Here is a 23,121-nt window from a genome sequence, read left to right as displayed (position 1 = left end):
TTTACCCTTCCAGTATTGTTTTCACAATATTCAACAACCTCCCTTCTCAGGTCCCCTCTAAACACTGTGGGCCTCATTACGACCTCGGCGGCAGCCATGCCGCTATTGGCAGCATGGCTGCCGCCTAAATCGCATCCGGGTCCTCAGAATGAGGAATTACCGGGCCATTCCGAGTTCGGAAGGCCCGGTAATTCCTCCCTCCAAGGACCCGGTCCTTCCCCATTCCCATTTCAGCCCCCATAGGGCTGAAATGGGAATGGGAGAGGGAGCAAACAACGGGCCATTACGAGTTGGCCCGTTGTTTGCTCCCTCTTCCCCTCGCGGGACCCGGTAAGCACGCCTGGTTTGACCAGGCGTTGCTTCCTGGGTCCCGCGAGGGGACCTCGTAATGAGGCGGTACGGGGTAAACGGCGCCGGCGCCGTTTACCCCGTACCGCCAGGGTCGTAATGAGGCCCTGTGTCTTTTATTGCTTCGGCTCTCAGCCGCCATGTAGGAATTCTAGCTCTAGGGGCTTGATACTGCCATGTCAAGACCAGTAGTGAATGGTCTGAAAGGATTCTTGCTTTATATGCAGTCTGCACTATCTCTCCTATAAGTTCTGGGGACGCAAACATGTAGTTTAGCCGTGTATACATGTTATGTGGTGATGAGTAATGCAGATAATGTCTATCATATGGGTGGTATAACCTCCACATGTCTTTGTGCTTAAAGTCTTGCAACAAGGACTGCAAGTTTCTGGCTGCAGGGGTGGTTTTATCCAATTTCTCGTCTGACCTGTCCACCCTGGGGTTTAGCGTACATTTGAAATCGCCTTCCCATATAACACACCCCCCAAGTATGGGCTTATTTTACGGTATAGGGTCTTGAAGTAGGCCACCATGTCATGGTTCGGGGAGTTTGTATTGATGATGCACACCTCTCTGTTTTCTATTAGTCCCCGTACTGGCACCATCCGATTCTACTGCAGATTGCAGCAGCTGAAAAGGAACATGCAGTGCCACCCAAATGATTAATCCTCTAGCATATGCAGAGTATGTTGCTCCCACAGTAGTACTCTTCAATTTCTTTCCTATCACCTCTTGTTTTTCTTTTGTGAGATGGGTTTCTTGTAGTAGGGCGATATATTTTTTCTGTCTTCTCAGGTACATCATAATTTTGTTTCTCTTAATAACTATTTAACCCCCCTGACATTCCAGGTAACTATCTTGAGGTCTCCTATCATTATCCATATCCAGTCCCACTCGCGTCCTTTTTTCTCTTCTGTATTTTGCGCATCAGCGCATGGACGTAAGCTTGTTCCTTAAATAATACCACAGCACACCCTCCTACACCGTTCCCTCCTCCCATTCTTCCCATTCCCAACTGTTGCCCAGCTCCATCCATGGATCCCAGGCCATCCCGCATTTAGTACCTATCCGGCGGTGCCGATACTAGGGACACAGCAGGGGGTTACCGTGGCAACCCAACTAAACTATCTATAGGGGTGAATCTATCGTGCCGCCTGCAACTATGCCTCATTATGCTATGCTCATTCAGTGCTGCGTGCTCAGCCCACAGCTTGTTACTCCCAAGTCAATATTTCCCTATCTTATATTCAAGTCCCAATATCACAGTTTGTACAGCACCTTGTTATCTGGAATCACGCCTCACTCATTCGTTCCGCCTGCTTTCTGGCTGTCCATTCCTGACGGGCAATTTTGGGCGTCCAACCTCTCTGTCGCATCCTCCGGGGCCTCTTCTTCACTCTCCCATAGTTCAATCGCTGCCGCTGCACCAGGAGTGTGTAATCTGGATATGCTGTGATGGACGCGGATGCTCTATGTATTGTACCACCCTTTCTGGAAGTGTTCCAGAATCTTCTCTCTGTCTCGGTAATTCAGTATCTTGGTAATTATTGGCCTTGGGGGTGGGGGGTGGTGACCTGGGGGGAATTTCCTTGTAAGGGTTCTGTGTGCTCTCTCCACTGCGAATCTTTGGGCGAGTGCCCCTCCTCCTACTTCCTGAAGCATCATTGTATCGACATAGTCCTTTGGGTTAGGTCCTTCCTCGCCCTCTGGAAGGCCCACTATGCGTATGTTATTCCTCCAGGTGCGTTTTTCGGCTTTCTCTGCTCTATTTTCCAGATTGCTTACTTGTTGCTTCAGTATGTGAAGCTCCGAAGCATGAGATGTGCGAGCAGTTGTATTTGTGGTCACTGCTTTCTCCAGCTCACCTGTGCGTTCTGCCAATGTTTGCGCGTCTTTTCTGAGTAGGTTGACATCCTCTTGTACTGCGCCCACTTTAAGTTCCAGTGTTGCTTTGAGTTTGGCCATGGCTGCTCCTAGTTTGGTTTCCCATGTTGCTTTCAGGTTCGCAATTGCGTTGAGAATCTGCTGATCGTTGCGCATTGGGGTTGTGTCTATTGGCGGGTTCCTGTCTTTATTTCTGGCTCCTTCCATTGGCTGTGAGGTCTTCGTGAATTCCTCCAGTGTGGGTTGCTTCCCTTTAGTTTTAGGAAGTTTAGACGCCATCACGCTATTTCCGTTTGTTCTAGTTCAGGCTGACTCGGGTCTGAGTTTTATCAACTGCACAATGGAGCCCTGCCAGTCTCAAGAGCTAAAAGCTCAGCCAACAAGGGCTAGGGTGTGCTTTCCCGTGTTGTGGCGTTGTAATGTTATGGTTATGCCCTGTCTCACCCTTCCTGCTTGGCGATGTTTGAGGCGAGCTCTCTTGTCTTGACTGACGGGTCTGTGCTTAATATGACCTTTCTTTATCCCCTCCGGTCATTGACAATCACCCTCTTGCCTTCTCTGCCGGATGATGGCCTATCCATCCACTGCTGGCCCATAGTCCTGTCAGGCCACGCTGCTAAGCACAAGGCTTCCCTCTAGTCTTCAGCTGCTATATTCCTGCTCTAGTTGTTCACTGGGCTGAGCCACCCTATCTCCGGGCCATTGTTATGGTGTCTGTCTGTATGCCTTGCACTTCTTCTCTTGTGCATGCAGTATGCCGCCACCAAGCTCTCACTGGCTCTCACTGGCGCATCGCTTTCAGCCCTGCTTGCTGCCTACAATGTGTGCCAGTCTCGCACAGTGTAATGCCATATTGTGCCCCCAGTGCTCATATCATTTCGGGCTCAGCCAATATTGTTGCTCGGGGCACTCCATGTGTACTTTCTGCACCCAAAATAAGTAGTGGGGCTAATCAGATTTCCCAGAGGGTTCGCGCCTGTGGCTCTATGCAGTCTTGCTTCTTGGTATTTCAATGTCCTGTGATACTATTACTGCTTGGTGGTATATTGTGAGCATGTTGAGGTTCCCGATCCGAATAATGAGCTAGGTTGTATCCCCGGGCAGCCTGCCTCTTCACATTCGTCAGTTGCAGCTTTAGTGTACTCGGCCGGGTCCTCTCTTTGCGTGCTACTGTATCTCCTTGAGGTGTGTCAATTTCGCCTTTTTTCCATCTCCGCGCCATTTGTCAATCGCCTCTCACTTTACTCGTGCTTGCGTGGACATCAGCCATCCCAGGTTGTGTGAGCGCATCGGTATATAATTTCGCTGTGCAATCAGCTCAGCGAGGTTAGTGAGCTCCTTTCGACGCTTGCCCTTTCGCAACTTCCTCTGCTGAGAGCTCTGATGCTGGTGCCGCGCCAACCAAGTTCGTTTCACCCACCTCTTCTTCAGTATTCACGGGGGTTCCAGCACGTGATCATTTCGAGCAGGAATGCAAGCTTGTTATTCACCTCCTTGTGGGCTGACATCCTCAGCTGAACGGAGGCTTATCTTGTCCGTGGTGCAACCTCTTTCTTCCTTGCTGTAGTCCGGCGGCCGATTCCTTTGTCTTCATTCGGTCACCATTTTGTTATGTTCGCCGTCGGGCTGCCGCATTACTCTTCCAGCACACGCTGAACAGACCATGCAACAAATCACTGCGAGGGTCTGCTCATTTTGTTCCCTGCATATTCATGCATGTGCAACATCAATTTTGCACGCCGCGGCCGGTTCGGTAGTTAGCTTTTAGTCCGGATCATGAAGGATCAGCAGGAGCACCATGGGATCACCTCTTATCTCATGGCTCTGTAGCCATGCCCCCTTTTGTTTGATCACTTATCCTTTTGAAGCAGACATCCCTACACACAGCCCTACAGCTAAGGGGTGTATCGGCCACTTTTACTCCCTAAAAATAGGCATATACTCCCAAAAATGTAAAATGGGGAGTAGCAATACCGCATCAAACAAATAGGAAACAGACACGTAAGGCTGTGTGCCCCTGCTTCCAACCAAACTGCTCCATGGATATGTTTGGACCAGTAGTGCATGTAGTACCACAGGATTAAACTGCTGTTATCACTGCCTGATTGGAAGAAGTAAATATGTACCTTTTGATGCACGTGTATAAATAGGTGCAATTAAATAAATACGAAAACATTTCTGTTTTCCAGTTAAAACAAATGTCCACTTGCTCATAAAAGATTCCAATTGGGAAATCGACTTACATTTCTACTCCCAAAAAATAGTTTTACGCCCAACTATAACAAATAGGGAGTAAAATACTCCACTTCACATTCTTATCTGGTGCACTGCCTACAGTTTGAACAAATAGATGTGAGGGCAAGTATAGGTTTTGGACTTACAGATATTTACTTTGAACGTCCTGACACAGACTATCCTTAGTTTTATTTTGGTAGGGAAATCCCACCTTAGCATCGGGCAAGGTAGACCTTATCCGCAACCTCATTGTGATTTTAATAAAAGGTTTATAGCCCAAACTTTGCTCTACTGTCCGTGTCTACTTCCTGATGCCTTCACATAGGGAAAATGTTCATATGGCATAGGTATGGACAGAGGACAGAGTTTCTTTTTATTTATTTATATTTACTTATTTATAGTTCAACAAGAATTTAACAAGAAAAAATGAAAGCGTTACAAGAATGAATTGGATTCATCTGAAAAGAAAGCCAACACTGCCTCCCTGAAGAGTGTTGGGACACGAAATCGCTAGGAGCAGGAAAACAACAGTACAAATGCAGCAGAAGGGATCCAACCCTGTGAACATTTTTGCAACAATTGGGATCTAACCCAGTGAATTGGATGCTTTGGGATTTAACCCAGTTATTATTTTTCTTTCTTCAGGTAGTATATTGGCCAGGATTTGGAGTGCGCGCCTCACCCCCCTTCCCCTTTTGTTTTTACAAGAACCAATACAATTTCATAAATTACATATTTCCTGATAAAAGAAAATGTTTATATTCATACTTAAAACCCATACAATTTTTCATCTGTCAATCACAATTGGTATTAACTAAAATATACAAATATTAATACATCCTTGTTGATTAAATATCACAGTTCATACTTATACAAAATCGGTTAAAATGTATCCATTCGTAATAACCCCTAGTGTATCTGCTACTCCGTCACGCATCTCTAAAATGCTCCAATCCTAGTCGCTTTTCCACTATTTTTCAAACTCAGTGAAGTGCAATGTGCATTTGTTTGGAATCGGAATTTAGGCAATACTCAATTATTATGCAATCTGGTGCCTAACGGGCACATGTATATTGGTCCGATTGCACAGCATTCGTCATTAAGTGCCTCGCCATCTCTAAATGCTCAGAAGATTTACATATCCAACATATTCTCACTTCTTTCGGGATTCCTAGTTGTGGGCCTTTAAATGTTTAAAGTGGTAAATAATTCATTCTTAGTCTCAACATAAAGTGCAAGACCGCAGAGCTTGGACTTACAGATGCGACTGACGTTTCAGGTAGCAATGAGTGACATGTGTGACCGCGCCGTAATTACTGAGACCTGTCAAATGTGTGTAATTTTTAACCAAGTCTCAGATGTTGCCCTTTTTAAATATAGAGGCCTTGACCAGGTCAAAATTGGACCAGGTTTCAAGCCAAAGCGTCCAATTTACGGTGTTAAGAATTTGAAATTCTTCCCACCGTTTCTAACTTCCAGCCCACAGCTTTTACCTAAATTCTCCAATAGCGGGCACTTATGTGACATTTTGGACTAAGTATGCAATGTGCCTGTCTTTTTGAGCAATGATGTGCTTAATGATACGATCCCAAATTCCAACCGTAAATGTTCATAGGGATAGAGACTGCTAGGTTTAGTGCTGTACGCCAGAACCTCCCCTCCAAACGATCTAATCAACCGAAGTCCATCATTGTTATTGACTCCACCCCATACAAGATCATTAGACAGTAACATTGCTTATAAAGAACCTGAATGCCCTGCATAGTGTATAGTGTATCCAGCAGTATCAGAAGCTAATTATCGGAGGAGATGCGTCAGCTGACGTGCTTTCCTTGTTTTGGTCTCTACGATGCCCTCATAGTTATTTTTAGCTTCACATAGTTTCTTTTTAAGAAGTCCTGACGAGCCCCCGATTATTCTTTTTTGGAGTAGGGAGCTCATCTTAAAAGTAGGGCTTAGAGGAGGCATTTGTTCTTTTCATGAAAGTCTCCTGTTAGGAACATGTCCTATTTTCTGTCTCCTATGTCTGGCCTACCTCAGTTGTCTGTCTATTCAAGTTGAAAATGGTTAAGACATTGTGTCTGGGAGATGTTGAGAAGACGAGATTGAGTAGGTTTCCTCTTCTGTGTGGAGAATTTAGAATATGTCCATGGAATCCGTGAGGTGGAGGAGAGAGTCCCTGGTGTTTTTCACGGCCTGGGTCCCTGGCAGATTGAAGTTGCTAAGGAAGACGTTTGTTGAATTTGCGATTGATGCTGAAGTGATGAGGTTAGACATTTTATCGAGGAATGACCCACATCTCTGAAGTGTGCAGTAGATCAAATGAATGTTTATGTGATAGCACAAGGTGGCATGAGAGAAGCTTTAAGGAGTTCATGGCTGTGCATGGTGCAAGACCAGTCTGATTTGTGGATAGCTGACATGCCTCCCTCTTCCTTCCCTGTGTGGTCAGGCTGTTGGATGCTGTAACCCGGGTGGATACAGACATCAAAGATTTGGGTAGAAGTGGGGGAGGAGCTGGGTTTCCATGATGAAAATGGCTGTGGATAGAATTCAGATTTAGGAAGTATGGCTGTTTAGTTGAGACCTGGGTCTGGTGTTGCTTGTTCATATACAGTATTTGCTTAGAAAGAAACACAAAATATTGGGGGCTTGCATTCATTACTGTACAAAATTAATAAATAAACCAGAGCTGTTCTTCTAAATAATTACTTCAGAAGCAAGATCTTACTTTCAGAAGAGAATGGAGATAAGAGCTTTAATACGGTGTCTGAACAAGAGGCGCGATAGCATTTGGCGATTCCACCTTCACCAGATTAATCTTGTAGTATCTCCATGAGCTTCCTTCTGGCATAAAGTGTCCTTTATTCTAGAGCAGAGTGGTCAGCAGAAAGGCATAACATTGGTATTCAAAGGGGATCCACTCGGGCAGTCACTCCCAGGATCTCGTGGCAAAGATTTCCTTACAAGAGAAGTCAGGGTCCCTACTGAAAAACAAAACACTCCAGTGCAAGCAACCAGTTTTTCCAGTACGTTTTCTATGCTTAAGTCCAAACTCCCCAAGCTTTTATTTGGATGCCCCATAACCCCAGTGTCGCTGTAAAAAAATGATAGAGAATTTGTTCTTTTTCTTCTTGTCTTCTCAGGTGACGGGGGTCGTGGACGGGAATGTGATCCGTGTCCTGTGCAGAGCCCGCAGCATTGGTGCCGACTCGGGGAGCCCCACAGTTACAGACGGACTTTGGTACGTTTTACTTTGTGGGGGCTGCATTTGCTCATGGTATTTTGCCACAACAGTAGGCGGTGTACTGCTTAAGCTGGAGGGAAGTATTGCTAACTGAGGTAAGAAGTAATGTGGTGCTTCACTAGTTTGTGGTCACTGGCATCTTCAACAGGGCTGAAACTCCCTCATGCCTTCTGATGCTTCTGTGTGCAGATCAGGTATAAAGCTGGGTTTTCAGCATAGGGTCAGTCTTGTTGCTAAAGTGGGAAGGAAAGGCAGTTAAGAAACATCTGTACACAACCTGTCACAATCTCTGTGATGCAAGAACACTTCTCTATTTAGTACACACATTTCGCCTATTCCAGTGTGTTCAGCTGTTTATGGTCAAAGTTACCAGCCAGGCTCTGCACTAAGGAGTTGAGAACTCAGTAGCTACCTCAAAGTAAGAGGACCTTTCCTGCCGAGTTACGGAAAAATGGCAAAGTAGTTTGATTATGGCCCTGCTCGACTTTTCCTACAAATCCTACTTTTCAATTGGCTTACAATTTCCCAAAATGAATTAAATTGATCCTGATCTGAAATTAAATCCACAGTTTTACTCTGGAGGATAGCTCAGAGGCAATGCGCTCGCCTTGGAAGCATAACGATGCAGAGCAACACAGGTTCAATCACTGAGTCTGTGCTAAGAAACCTCTGGATATTAAGTGCATTATAAGTAACCAATTATAAATTGTCCCAGCAATCAATGAATTCAACTGCAGTTTTGATTGAAAATGTAGATATACTATTGTTTGAAAATTGGATTAAACAATTAGGTGTAGATGATAACATTTGCGGAACTCCGCCGCGTGTTTGGTTTGGGGAATAGTGAGTTGAATAGGTTTAGAGAGTTGGAGTCACTTCTTTCACAGGGGCTGGGTATGTTATCAGCTCCCTTGTAGATGCACCTGGTGTTTGTGCTATATTTGCGTCATAGAATTAATTGTCTGAGGAACACTGCTTCCAATGTGCACAGTTTAACTGTCTGCAACTGATCTTGGAGTGAAGGCAAATCTTTATTTGGATTTCACGTTCCAGCAACTCAGCTGATGTAGGCATGGTGAGCAATAAACCAGGCATCGAAATTGTTGGGAGATTTTTAGCTCCTGCTTGAAGCCTAGAAGAGCATGGAAAACACTTGCTTCAGATAAATCCCTTGTGATATTTTACCTTTAAAAAAAAAGAGGGGCACCCCCTCCTCCTTTGATCTCTGGAGTGTGACGCACAAGAAGAATTCTCTGGACCTCTGGAAGTGCAGGCCATTCCAAGGTCCTGAAACAGTGAGACGATAGAAGGCATCCAAGGCTCTGACCTCTGTCCCCTAACCATCCTCTGCAAACAGCAGGGGTGAACTGAGGTGACCAAGGCCTGCCGCTTTGCTAGATGCACTGGAACCAGGTTCCTGTTCACTGGAGCTCAAGGACCCCCATGTAGCTTCCAGCCAAGCTCCCAGGATTGTGAGTGCATAACTGGGTCTTACCTTGTCCCTGGACAAGCTGAAATAGGTCCCTCTAGCAACACAAAGTCCCAGAATAGCTCTGGCCTTGAGTCACTCATCAAACTCCTTGTGAGCTACGCCGATTTGGGCATCACCTTCCTATCCCAAGCTTCTATGTGCCATATGCCATTTCTACCTGTGTACCGCATCGTGAGTTTGACTCAGTCGTCCAGCTCGGCACCACTGAACCACTGCCTCAATGTGTTTTGAAGCATGGCTTTTGTTAGGAAAACATTTCTTTTTGCAACTTTCCCTCCACAGTTTTCTATGAAACCCCATTCCTTTTGCTCTGGTTTTGACCCTCTCCTACCTTCTCGAAGGGAAGTAAAGCCTTCAGCTTCACTTCATGTTAGGCAAGATTGTATGCAGTACCTTTTGGGTGCACTACAACAACCCTGACCACCTGGCAATAGGAACCTAACCTTTGGTCTAAGCTTGTACTACACCGGTTGGTAGCGTGTTGAGCAGCCCGGCCTATCACAAGAGGGGTCAATGTGAGCTGTAGGGGAGTTACACAGAGATTCACAGTGACAAGTATTCAAATAAACTCTTACACACAAGATTTCTTGATTAAACAATTATTAATTTAACAGTCAGTTTGAGGAAGCCTTCTTCAGAAGGGGCAATATAACAGTAATACACAAATACACTCCAAAATACACTCTTAATATTTCTTAACCAGTAAGTACCCTTTTTAGGTGGCACACAGACACTTCCTACACCCTCAAGTGACTTTATTAACTGGGATACTGTGGACATTAATATACTACTGTTTTAATTTAGAACCAGACTTATGGTTATTAGGACAAAACAAGAGATCTCACAAATATTCTGAAGGCCGATAAGTACTTTTGAACACCCCCAATGCAAAGTTAGTTAACCCCTTCCTGGAAGGAAGACCAAACACAATTTCAGAGGGAAGAAGTCATTCAGGGAGCCGGGCTAGGCCAAAGTCAATTGGGCAAAAGTCTAGGTGAGCTGAAGCACTTCTCAGAGGTAGGAAACAATTCTTGCACAATGTTTTAGAAGTCTTTGTAGAGAAGAGGAAATCAAAGTAGGGCCACAAGCTGGTTAGGCTTGTGAAGTAAAGAAGCTGTCAGCAACTCTACAGAAGCAACCACAACAGGTCTCAACTGAGAAGTGAAGTTACACAACAAGAGGGAAGTTCTCTTAGACTGTACAGTACCTTTGGTCAGAAGAAAAGGGCTTTGGCTGGCTTCTGTTCCTGTGTTCCTGGGCCTCAGTTGTGGGATAAGAGGGAGGACGTCTATAGTACTCCTGCACTGCAACGGGACGATTGGCGACAGAAAAGGACCAACTTCTATTCTGTGGCTAAGGATTTAAAGATGATCCGCTCCCTGATCGGTAGCCACTGAGTACTTTTTCCAACTGCTGAGTTGTGTTTGCGCTTTTGGGTGTTGAGTGCTGCTCCAAGAGCGTTATACTGAACAATCTTTAGTTTATTAATATTGCGCGAAAAGGTCCCTGTAAATAGGTCATTGCAGTAGTCCAATCTCAAACCTAAAAGGGCTTCGGCAGTGGTGACACAGCTTTCTGTGGTCAGGAAGGGTCTGCATGCGTTGATCAATTTGCCGGTGTGGACTGCCAAAGAGAAGATTGTGTTGACTTGATCAGAGCGGGAGAGAGTAGCATCCAAGGAGACACCCAGGTTCTTCACATTGCTGGAGACCTGAATGGTGATGCCCTCAATGATAAAAAATTTTGTAGGCTGGGCCAAGCTTGATGAGGGAAGTGTGTGACCCAACCAACAGGATCTTTGTCTTATTGCGGCAGAGGTGGTGGGAGGCCATCCAAGCCTGGATGGTGTGATAGATTGAGTGAAGATTGAGAAGAGTTAGTGGAATAGTTTCCAGTCAGTGGGAGCAAGATCTGCGTGTCATCCACATAGTTTGTGTAGGCAATTGCTTCATCATCAAGCAGGTTAAAAAGTGGCTTAGTGAATATGTTTTAAGGCGTTAGGAAGCCACCTGAGCCTTATGGGATGCCACATGTAACAGGGGCTGGAGGAGCTGCAGCACTAGTGGAGAACACCCTTATGTTTCTCTGTAAGGAAGGATGATATCCAAGAGATAGCATCTGGTGAGAAGTGTGCAGCTGAGGCCAACACATCTTCTGAGTTATGTAGAAAGAAAGAGAATGTCAAGAGAGAGTCATAAAGGTTGGATAACCTTAACCTGGGAAAAGGGAAGAATAGCTATTTGTATTAAAAGTAAAGAGATGAGGACCAAAAAAACGTGCATTATCCTTTTCTTTAATAAACTTGTCTTATAAGAGTCTGCATCCTTCTTCTGACCCGCCACACACTTCATCTTAGTTTCTTAGTTTTAAGTACTTAACCTTCCACTTAGCTATCTCCAGCAACCTCGCTTACCTGAGCTCGGGTTCATCTTGGTGCAGTTCGGTGGGAGGTAGATGTGGGATGAAAAGGCAAAGGTTGGGATTCTCCAATCCTCTAGGGACGAAACACTAGGTTTTAAATTACTTTAAACACACACAAGGAAAGGCAGACAATGAAATGCTGGTATACGGTTTCATTAGATGGTATTTCGAGTTTTCCTTGGAGACGGAGGGATTATTTTGGTTGCTATACACTTTTATTAAAAAGGAAAATAAATAGTTCGGATGAAATCCTATCTTTCCCTAACTCTGAGGGGTTTCCCCGCCTCGTCAAAACTTAGGAAGTGCTTAGGAAGAGTATTAGGAGGAAGGGGCGCTCCACACCGTGCACGGCAGGAACGCAAATTGGCTCAATCATCCCATCTTGGACAGCAAAGTCCCCAGCAGAAATGGCACCATAAAAAATCCTGACATCTGTATTAGGACTTCCCGACGCAGCATCACTCCAAGCGTCGGTGTGTCAATCTAACCACATTTGTCCCAGCAAGAAAAATCCAGTGAAGCACTTGACCCAATGACGCAGAGTCCATACCTAATTCATGGACTTGTTATGAAAAAGTTGAAAGCACAGCACACCTTCCAATAGGTGGGTCAACATGCACCGCCTCCAGAACATCCCACACTAACGAGAAAGCTTCCGGCCCTCTTCCACCAGGAAGCTGCCAGATCGGAAGCACTAACCTGACTCTCAGGAACCATGTTGTGAACACACCCTGGCGAGGAAGAAGGTGGTGGTCCCTGAAGGCCGTGACATACACAGAGACCCCCTGCTTCCTGTCCCACCAAGTTATCTGCAGGTTTTGATGCAATGGATTATTGTGTCTCGTCCTAATCTATATTGTGAGGAGTCAAACGTGAGGCACACGCTACAGAGATATCAGACATCATTCTTACCGACAACCTAGACTTCCTGGCCATCTCAGAATCCTGGCTACATGATGCAGCAGGCCCTGCCCTATCACTAGCAGTCCCGGATAACTACACAATTCTACGAGCGGACAGACACACCTCCCGAGGTGGAGGCATAGCAATCATAGCTAAAATCAGCCTAGACATGAGAATTATCACAACCACCACTATGAAATCCTGTGAATGCCTCACGGTCAAAATAGCCATCTCTAACTCCCAGACCCTAAACATCATCCTTATCTACAGACCACCAGGTCCTATCGGAACCTTCGCTGAGGACATCTCGACATCCCTTTCCAATAACCTAAAAAATACATCCCAAACAATAGTGCTTGGAGACTTTAATCTAGGTTACAATGACAATAAGGATATCCAATCTACAGCGATTGCCCTGACCCTGAAAGAGCTGGGATTCTCCCAGAAAGTTGAATTACCCACCCACAATAAAGGTTGTATCCTTGATTGGATAGCAGAACATAATTGCGAAGTAAATATTACGGATTCCATACCTTTAGATCTGGACTGACCACCACCTGCTATTATTCACAGTGACGACCAACCCTGCTACTGCTCTGTCCTCACTTGCCCCACCCTTGCCCACGAGGAACAAAAAACTCATGACAGCGGAAAATCTGATGCCCGTCGTAATACCTAAATTGAACTCACTACCAGACATTATGGACCTCAATCTGTTAGTTGAACAGTATAATGAAGCTATGAACTCAGCCCTTGACCACATAGCTCCGCTCAAACTAAGAAATAGCAAACCGAAAAAACACCTCAACTCATGGTTCACGCCTCATCTAAAAAATCTCAGGCTGACCAAAAGAGAACTTGAAACTATTTGGAGACTCTCCCCATCAGTCCAAAATAAACTCAACCTTTCCAAAGCCTCCTCCCAATACAAGAAAGAAATACTTTTAGCCAAACAAGAAACCTAAAATACTAGAATATCTAATTCAAAATCTAGTGTCAAAGAACTGTTCAGCATTGTGAAAGAATTGGAAACTCCCGTTGTACCTCAAGAAAACTGCACCAAGGACAAAAAATGGTGCTCCAGTATACAACTTGCCTCAACAAATAAAGTAGCTAATTTACAAACTAAAAGTCCGCAGAGTCCTTGGTGTCCGGGAAGCTCTGCTTGCGTGTTCCCCTGTGAGCGTCCCTGCAAGGGGTTAACTTTTCTGCCTGGCGAGGAGGAGGCGGGCTTACCTGCTCAAAAACCCCCGGAAGCGCGGAGCGCGCAGAGTCCGCAGCGTCCTTGGTGTCCGGGAAGCTCTGCTTGCGTGTTCCCCTGTGAGCGTCCCTGCAAGGGGTTAACTTTTCTGCCTGGCGAGGAGGAGGCGGGCTTACCTGCTCAAAAACCCCCGGAAGCGCGGAGCGCGCGGAGTCCGCAGAGTCCTTGGTGTCCTTTGTGGCATTTGGTGTGGGAGCAGTCTACCCTTGCTGCTTATGCTGCCTGCGCTGCCCTGGACTGATCTGCTGATTTCAGCCCTCTGCCCGCGGTTTTTATTTTATTAAACCCGCACGCACGCAAGGTACGGTGTTTGCTGTTGGTGTCTGCTATAATTTTGTGACTTTACCGTCCCTTATTTAAGGCTTGCTGGAGGGACGGGGGGGGGAGAGACGGACTACGGCAGCTCCTCGAGCTGTCGGGCGTTCCCCGCCCTCCAGCCCCCGTGACTTTTGTTCAGTGCACCTGTGAGCCCCCTGGGCCTTGGATCGGCTCTATAACCCTTGCCTTTGCACTTACAATCTTTGTTTACCTATATTTCTGGAAACCTTTTTTATCTTTGACTCTGACCCTGACTCAGAGGAGGAAGAAAAAGTTGGGCTTTGAACGCCTGCCATTGACTGCCATTGACTCTTGTAAGGGTGGCCCTTACATGCCCCTACCTGTTCATGGTTCTCTTACCACCCACTACCCTCATACTTATTAATTATTTATTCATGGTTTGGGGATTGTGAACCCCCGTGCTCTAGCTAGTACGATTTTATTTTTTATCTCATGGTTTTAATATTGTATAATATTGCTCAATTGCAATTGCACAACTGTATTTAATCCATTTTTAATATTTACATATATACATACATACATATCATATATGGGGTTTTTATAAGAGTGTAATTTTCTTTTTATATTGTATATTATTTAGTGCTTATTTCTGAAGAGAGTGTGAGGGGGCTGCGAGTTTCCTTTTTTCTCTCCCCCTCATCTCCAAATCGTTGCCTTACTGTCATGATGCCTACCTCCAAGGAGCCAGGTCCGACCCAGCAACCCCAGAGGCAGGCATCATTTCCCCCAGGGGAGTGCCAGCGGGTCCAAGATGGGGCCCTTTGGATGCAGTCCTGGCGCCTTAGGCGCCAGGCTCATGTTGGACCTCTGTCCTGGCGCCTTAGGCGCCAGGCTCATAAAGCTAGACATGTGTTCAAGTGTTTTAATGTGCACTTACCTGATGCAGACCATGCTGCCACATCCAGGCCCTCTTGAGGCCTGAATAGGAACTACTTTACCTGTGGGACTACTTTCCACCCGGGTGTGGTCGGGGAAGGATACATACCTGATCGGAGGAAGGATACACACTTGGAACTTCTTCCAAAGCTATTTAAACCACACCCGATCAGCAACTCACGCTTCGCGTTGTTCTGCTCCTCGCAGCTGGACGCTCACCGTGTCAGCTCATGCATCTGGACTTCAGCCACGCCCGTCAGCATCCTGGGTCACCTGCAAAGGGAGACAAGAGACCTACCAGCTAATCTGAACCACGGGGACATCACCGACGATCCTGAAAGGGAAGACATCATTTTTAAAAGCATTTCGTTACGATCGCTGCAGCGCTGCATTTCACTCACCTTTCCTGGGTTCCTCCATCTTCAGCAGCGATCATCCGGATACACAGCCACTTCCCAGAGCCTAGAGAAAAAGACAAGAATAAGAGGTGAGAGAAGGAAGGGAATAGGAAAAGCTCAGTTTCCTTCTAAGACTTACCTGTTGGGTCATTCCTATTTCATTTCGGGTCTTGCTGCTTCCAAGCAGGACCCCGGCCCCTATGGGGAAAAAAGACAAAGGGCCTCATTACGACCCTGGCGGAGTGGGTTTACGCCAGCGTTATTCGCGGCGAACCAGTCCGCCCTACTACGAGTTTCCGTAGCGCCATGGAGCGTTTTCCGCCTGGTTTTTCCGGGCGGAGAAATCCATGGCGCTACGGGACCTTGTCGTTAATTACGCCACCGTATTTTGAGGTGGCGTAATTAACGCCTTCCCCACTCCCATTATACCCTATGGGGCAAAAATGGGAATGGGGAAGGGTAAAATGGGGAATGGGGATTTACCGCCCCGCCAAGGTCGGAATGGGGCGGAAAATCCGCCAACCCCCATGGCGCTATCGGCAGCTTTCCGCCGTGCTCCATGGTGCATTTTGCACCGCGATTTCCGCCAGGGTCGTAATGAGGGCCAAAGACATTAAATGAGCGAATGCAAAAACATTACCTGAGCGCTCATCTAGGACTTACCAGATCTTTACTGGAACTGCACGTTTCACTTCGGGTCGGCGCCTTATCTCCGGCATTCCGAACCCCGGCCCCTATGGGGAAAAGACATCAACATCAGCGCTTTGTTGCAAGAAGTCTCCAAAGGAATCTTCATTCATCACCTGAAAAAAGACAATGAACATTATTATTTAAAGCTTGAACTTTTGAACTTGCAACAGAACTTTTACAGCGCCTTACCAGTATAATCAAGCTTACCTGAACTCCCATCCAACCCCAATCCAGTGAAGTAACTGGGTTCAACGCGCCCCTGCGTCAGAAGCAGGATGGAGAGCTCGTCCTTTCAGACCCTAAGGTGAGACTTCACGGGGAATCGTGGAAGGGTATCGTGGAGGGTTGGAAGAGAGTGGGAGGCTTGAGCATAACTCAGTCAGTAGGTAATACTCCCTTTTCAGGCACAGGGGAATATTCCTGCGAGCCGGAGAAGCCAGAGTAGAGGGCCCTTCCTGTCCATCTTCAGAGTCCTGCGCTTCACCATTGAAGAAGCATCAGCACTCGAAGCCAGACCTGCGCCTCCGTGGGAATCAGGTGAGCGTTACAGAACGCGAAGCCTACCCACAATTTCCCACCCGGGCGCTATGGAGACTTCCGAGACTGACCAGCTGGCCCAGCTTTTGGGGGAATTACGGGCAGAGGTGCACTCAGCCCGCCAGGAGACTAACGCTCTCAAAAGAGAACTGATCTTATCTAAGGAAAGAACTGATGACCTAGCCAAAAGGTTATTACAGGCCCAGGCAGGGCACACTCCTTAACCTAATTCCGGAGACATTTCCACATCAATGGGTTTGAGTAACCCGGTACAAATTAATCTACCTGGACACATGCCTTTGGCCCCGCCTGAACGTTTTGCGGGGGATCCCAAGAAATATGCCGTCTTTATGAACCAATGTCGTTTACACTTTCTATGCAGACCCGGAGCCTTCCCTAACGACCAGACCAAGGTAGCCTTTATACTATCTTACCTCAGTGGCAGTGCTGCCGATTGTTCTATTCCATTGGTAAATCAGGATGATCCCATTCTCCAGAATTTTCAGGGCTTCCAGGCCAGCATGGAAAGATTGTTGGCTCGACACTCTCAAGGACAGGCCCTTGATAACAAACTGCTATCCTTACGACAAGGTAATCAGGATCTTCTGTCCTACATAGCTACCTTTAACAGACTAGTTATGGAAACTGGATGGCCAGAAAGCAAAAGGATCACGTTGTTTCATCGAGGCCTGCGCGGAGAGCTTAAGGATGTTATAGCTCAGATAGTAAACCCACCCCAGGTCTGCGCAGACTACATTGACTTGGTGGTTCAACTTGATCACAGACTTCAAAATAGAAAAGCAGATCGGTTCAAGTATGAAAACCGAGCACCGATCAAAACCCACGCTACCTCCAAGAGTACCGACGTATCTGAACCTATGCAAATCGGTGGTGTTAAAGGACCATTAACGCAGAAAGAACGAGAGAGAAGGCGGCAAATGCAACTTTGTCTGTATTGCGGGACTTCCGGTCACTTTCTTCAAAATTGTCCAGTTAAACCACTTAAGAAGGTGGTTGGAGCTACTGATAACGAATTAGTGACACCTGATTCGGGAAACGACCTAGCCCGGCAAGCGTAGGGGTCCGCTTGCCGAGCTTGAAAACTAACTCTTTGACCTCGCATTTCGTCATGCCAATGGTGCTTGTGGACCCAAAACAGCCTCAGCAGTTGCATGCTATAAAAGCATACATCGACAGTGGAGCTATTGGAAATTACATAGACCGTGAATTGGCTTCCAGGATTAAGCTTCCTCTCCACCCGAAAGTAACCCAAGATGTCATTACTACAGTAGATGGAACCGAAATAGCCTCAGGGCCTGTAACGCATTCCACTGTTGAAGTGACACTGGTGGGTCAGGATGGACATCGGGAAGCAATCGTGTTTGATGTGATCAAGGCCCCACAATTTCAAGTAATTCTTGGAATTCCTTGGTTAGAAACGCATAATCCCAGAATTGACTGGCGAGCAAAGAAGATAAGTTTCGAGGGGATTGGGTCCTCCGACGTATTCCATATCTATGACATGTAATCACCACAGCTGTGCTGCTTCGGAAACTTTTTTGGCGTCTGCGTCCTGCGTCGATGACGTCGATGCGCCGTCGTCGAGGACCTCCTCCGACGTCCGACGTCATCCGATGTGATAAGTAGGACGCACGACGCCCACAGCCTCAGTTCCGTTTTTTTCCGCGTACGTGTTGCTTCGTGTTTCTCGGTTTAAACGCCTCGACTCTTTGGAGTTCTGTTCTTCTCGGTTCTTCGAACCTGTTCGTTTGTGATATTCCTTCTGAAGATGTCTACTTCGTCTTCGACCCCGCGTCCGGGTTTCAAGAAGTGCGGGGAGTGTGGGTCCAAGATGTCGGTGACGGACTCGCACGACGCCTGCCTCTGGTGCCTCGGGGAGGCCCACGACACGGATGACTGTATCGACTGCCAGTCGCTCACGTCCAAAGCCTTACGCGAACGTAAGAAGAAGTTGTCGGTAGGTCGGGTGTCCAAGCCCCGGAAGTCGAAGTCTGCGGGGCTTTCGACGGATGATTCGAGGGGTGACTCTCCGTATCATCGTCGGAATTCTCGTGGGTCTCCTTCTAGGAGTCGGTCTCGCCACTCCTCAGCCTCTTCGAGGCATTCTCGGAAGCGCCGACACCGGTCGTCTTCCAGGTCCTCTTCGGAGGGCTCTGCCCGGCACGTCGCTTACCCCTCCAGCCGTGCGACGCCGGAGGAATGGGCTTCCTTCGGGAAGAAGATGCTGGCGATTCTTGAGTCGCAGGGTACTCAGCCGTCCGCGCCCCCGAGTGGGGTCGGTCGTGTGAGGTCGAGAGACACCGCTCGCAAGAGTGGTCGGCACGAGTCACGGGAGAGGTCCCGTTCGGACAAGGGGACTCGTTCTCGGCGTACCCGTTCCAGGTCCCGGTCCTCGACGCGTTCCAGACCGTGTGCACCTGTGAGGTCTTCGAAGAAGGCATCGACGTCTGTGGCGTCGAGGGCGTCGACAGGCTTTCTCGAGGCTCTGGCTCCGAGGAAGTCGTCGATGCCGTCGACGCTCAGGTCGTCGAGGGACACGCTCGGGGCTCCGGCCTCGAGGGCTGTGTCGACGCCGCCGATTCTGGAGGCGCTGCGTCTGACGTCGACGCCGATTTCCTCGACGTCGACGCCGATCCTCTCGGCGCCGATGCCGGTTCTCTCGACGCTGGCGCCGATTCGCTCGACGCCATCGACGCCTTTCGTGTCGGAGGTACCCCAGGGCACGGGTGGACCCCCTAGGAAGGCTCTGGTTAAGAGCAAGCACTCTCGAGTGCCTTCTTTTCGCCACCTGGACTATATTTCAGAGGCGGATGAGGATTCTGATGGCCTGGTTCCTAGTCAGGTTCCGGATGAAATTGTCTCGGGCCATAGTCAGTTTGACGAGTTGAGACAGTCACTGCATGATGCCAGTGGACTGGACACCTCTCCGGAGGTGGAGTTTTGTAGGCCTGAGCCTGGCTCTCATGCTGATTCCTCGTACCGGCGCCTTATGGCTAGGGTTTCTGAGTACTTGGGATGGTCTGCTCCCCCAGGGGAGTTTGTGCAGGATGATCTGACAGACATCCTTGATGTTGGTCCCCCAACTGACCCGGTTCTGCCGTTCCATATGGCTTTACAGAGAAGGGTGGCAGCGGCTTGGACTGCTCCGGAGAGTCTCCCGGCGGTGGGCAGATCCTTGTCGCGAAAATACCGTCCAGCCAGTGGCGACCCCTGCTACTTGACCAGGCACCCCACTCCGGAGAGTTTGGTGGTGCAGACAGCCACGGCCCCGGCGAAGCAGGCGTCGTACCCTACCATCCCTCCTGATAGGGACGACAAACGTTTTGATGGCTGGGCGAAGAAAGTGTTTTGGCGCTTCAGGCGGCCAACTCCATTTGTGCCTTGTCACGTTTGACGCACACTCTGTGGAACTGTGTTGCGTTAGCGGCTGAACATGTTCCCGAAGTGGACGAACAGGATGGTTTCCTTGCTATGGTCCAGGATGGTAAGGATGCCATGTGTGAGTCCGTTCAGTCGGGTTTGGACTTAGCTGAATGCGTCAGTAGGTCCATGGCGGCGAGCACCGTGATACGCAGGTTTGCGTGGTTGCGGAAGTCGGGGTTTGCTCCTGATGTGCAGTCCCGGCTCCTCAACATGCCCTTTGACGGTGAACACCTTTTTGGCAGCAAGGCTGACGAGAGCCTTGAGAGGTTGCAGACCTCAAAAGCTGCAGCTAAGTCGTTGGGCGCTGCAGTCCGCCAACCTCCGCCTTTTCGTCCTAGGGGACAGCAGTGGAGGGGTGGTTCCTTTCGCTATTACTCATCCTTCAGTAAAGCGAGAGGAGCTGGCAGTCAAAGAGGCCAACGCAGGGGTACCAGAGGTGGACGACAGGGTACCCGTGGTGCCAAGGCCGCTCGGGCAGTTGCCTCTTTGCCGTCAGGTAACACCGCAGCCGCTCCCACTCTGTCGTGAGGCCATGTCCCATGGTTCACCGGTTGGGGGAAGGCTGGCGCAGCATCTTGTAGAGTGGCAAGCCATTACTTCAGATGTGTGGGTTCTGGAGATCATAACCCACGGTACTGTCTTCCTTTTCGGCACAGGCCTCGCGACAATCCACCGGGGAACCTCTCTTTGCAGAGTCCGGATCCGCTCCTTGCGCAGGAAATTCAAGCCCTGCTGGAGAAAGGCGCCATAGAACTGGTGCCTGTAGCGGAGAGGAACAAGGGATGTTATTCCCCTTATTTTTTGATTTCGAAGAAAGACGGGGGATTGAGACCCATCATGGACTTGCGCGGTTTGAACAAACTCCTCAGGAAGGACAAGTTCAAGATGGTTACTCTCTCTCAAGTCCTCCAGGCCCTTCAGCTTCAGGACTGGTTGGTGTCACTCGACCTCAAGGATGCTTACTTCCATGTGCCGATCCATCCCAAGCACAAGAAGTACCTGAGGTTCGCGGTTGGCGACTCGCACTTTCAGTTTCAGGTCCTGCCGTTCGGATTGACCTCCGCCCCGAGGGTTTTCACCAAGCTCATGGTGGTGGTGGCAGCGCATCTCAGGCAAGGGGGGATTCACGTCTACCCCTACCTGGACGATTGGTTGATCAGGGGGAGCTCTCCCGAGCAAGTCCTGGATCATCTATCGGTCACCTGTCGCTCCCTTCACAGGCTGGGCTTCTCCCTCAATTTAAAGAAGTCCCATTTGACGCCAACGCAGCGGCTCCAGTACATCGGAGCAGTGCTCGACACTTCCCTGGGGCAGTGTTTTCCGCCCCAGGTGAGGGCTCTTCACATTCAGCAGATGGTGCACAAGTTTCAGCATGCCCAGACGCTCCCAGCGTTCGAGTTCTTGAGGTTGCTCGGCCTCATGGCATCCTGCATCCTTCTGGTGCCAGAGGCTCGCCTGCGGATGAGATCTTTGCAGTGGGCACTCAAGACGCAATGGTCGCAGTCCTCCGGCAGGATGTCGGACTCGATTCAGGTGCCGTCCTCGGTCGCCCGGGACCTTCTGTGGTGGGCCGTCGAAGGCAACTTGATGAAGGGGGCTCCATTTTGGCTTCCCTGGCCGGAGCTGACGATCGTGACGGATGCATCCCTCACGGGATGGGGAGCTCATGCCAACGGGCTGACAGTCAGCGGTCGTTGGTCTCCGTCGGAGTCCAGACTCCATATCAATCTGTTGGAGCTGAGGGCCGTCAGGCTAGCCCTGAAGGCTTTTCTGCCGTCTGTGCGAGGGAAGAATGTCCTGATCCTGACGGACAACACAGTGGCCATGCACTACCTCAACAAAAAGGGGGGGGCAGGGTCACTTCCTCTGTGCAGGGAGGCGATGCAGCTCGAGTTCTGGGCCATCCAGCAGGAAGTTTCGATCTCGGCAGTTCATCTGGCCGGAGCCGAAAACGTGACGGCGGACGAGATCTCTCACGAGTGGGAGTTGGCTCAGGAGATTCTCCTGGAGATCTTTGCCCTTTGGGGGACCCCTCAAGTGGATCTCTTCGCCTCCAGTGTCAACCGGAAGTGCGAAAGGTTTTGCTCGCGGGAATTTCCTCCAAAAGGAGCCTTGGGAGACGCGTTCGTGGTGGATTGGTCATTCCCGCTGCTGTATGCGTTTCCTCCGGTCCCCGTCATCCCGCAAGTGCTGCGGAGGTTACGGAAGTTCGGTTCCCGGATGATCCTCATTGCCCCGGCGTGGGCTCGGAGGACGTGGTACCCGGACCTTCTCGACTTATCCATCTGGCCTCCACGTCGTCTTCCCTACCGAGACGATCTGCTCTCACGGGAGGGGGGTCAGGTTCTCCATCCAGAGGTCAGATCCCTCAACCTTCACGCTTGGCTTCTGAAAGGTTGAGGTATAAGGATTGGGACCTCCCTGAGGACGTGATGGAGGTGTTGCTTTCGGCCCGAAGGCCAGCAACAAAGTCTCTGTACCGTTGCCGTTGGCGTAGGTTCTGCGACTGGTGCAGAGTTCAGAATGTGGATCCTTTTGCATGTGACATCCCCATGGTTCTGTCCTTTTTACTTTCTTTGGCCCACAGGGGCTTGCAAGTGGGTACCGTTAAGGGTTACCTGGCGGCGCTGTCCATCTTTAAGCGCTCGTCTGAAGAGTGTTCTTACTTTAAAATCCCTTTGATTTCACAGTTCCTGAAAGGGCTCACTAATGTGTTCCCTCCGTCACCTTTCCTGGTGCCCGGTTGGGATTTGAACCTTGTTCTTAAGTTTCTTATGGGTGCTCCGTTTGAGCCTTTACATTCTTGCCCTTTGAGGCTGTTAACTCTGAAAACTGTGTTTTTAGTTGCGGTTACTTCCGCTCGCAGAGTGAGTGAGTTACAGGCACTTTCAGTTAAGCCTCCCTTCACTGTATTTCACAAGGACAGGGTTGTCCTTAGAGTTCGTCCTTCTTTTCTTCTGAAGGTAGTGACGGAATTTCATTTGGCCCAGAAGGTTGTTCTTCCGGCATTCTATCCTCCTCCGCATCCTGGTAAGGAAGAGGAGAG

General features: G+C 48.7%; 1 protein-coding gene across 3 annotated transcripts in view; it reads left to right on the top strand.

Annotated features, from left to right (window-relative positions):
* The window catches only part of MUTYH (mutY DNA glycosylase), a 523,937-nt gene that overhangs the window by 303,017 nt on the left and 197,799 nt on the right, over window positions 1-23,121 (top strand). For all 3 annotated transcript variants that reach the window (XM_069642363.1, XM_069642364.1, XM_069642365.1), the window contains exon 9: window positions 7,614-7,711. In XM_069642363.1, the coding sequence (XP_069498464.1) occupies window positions 7,614-7,711 (98 nt within the window). The remainder of the gene's footprint in view (window positions 1-7,613; window positions 7,712-23,121) is intronic.

The sequence above is a fragment of the Ambystoma mexicanum genome, chromosome 1q, assembly GCF_040938575.1.
Source record: "Ambystoma mexicanum isolate Mex_15411 chromosome 1q, UKY_AmexF1_1, whole genome shotgun sequence".
NCBI classification, from domain to species: Eukaryota; Metazoa; Chordata; class Amphibia; order Caudata; family Ambystomatidae; genus Ambystoma; species Ambystoma mexicanum.
Note: the sequence above shows the minus strand (reverse complement) of the source record. Positions and strands in the feature narration are given on the sequence as shown.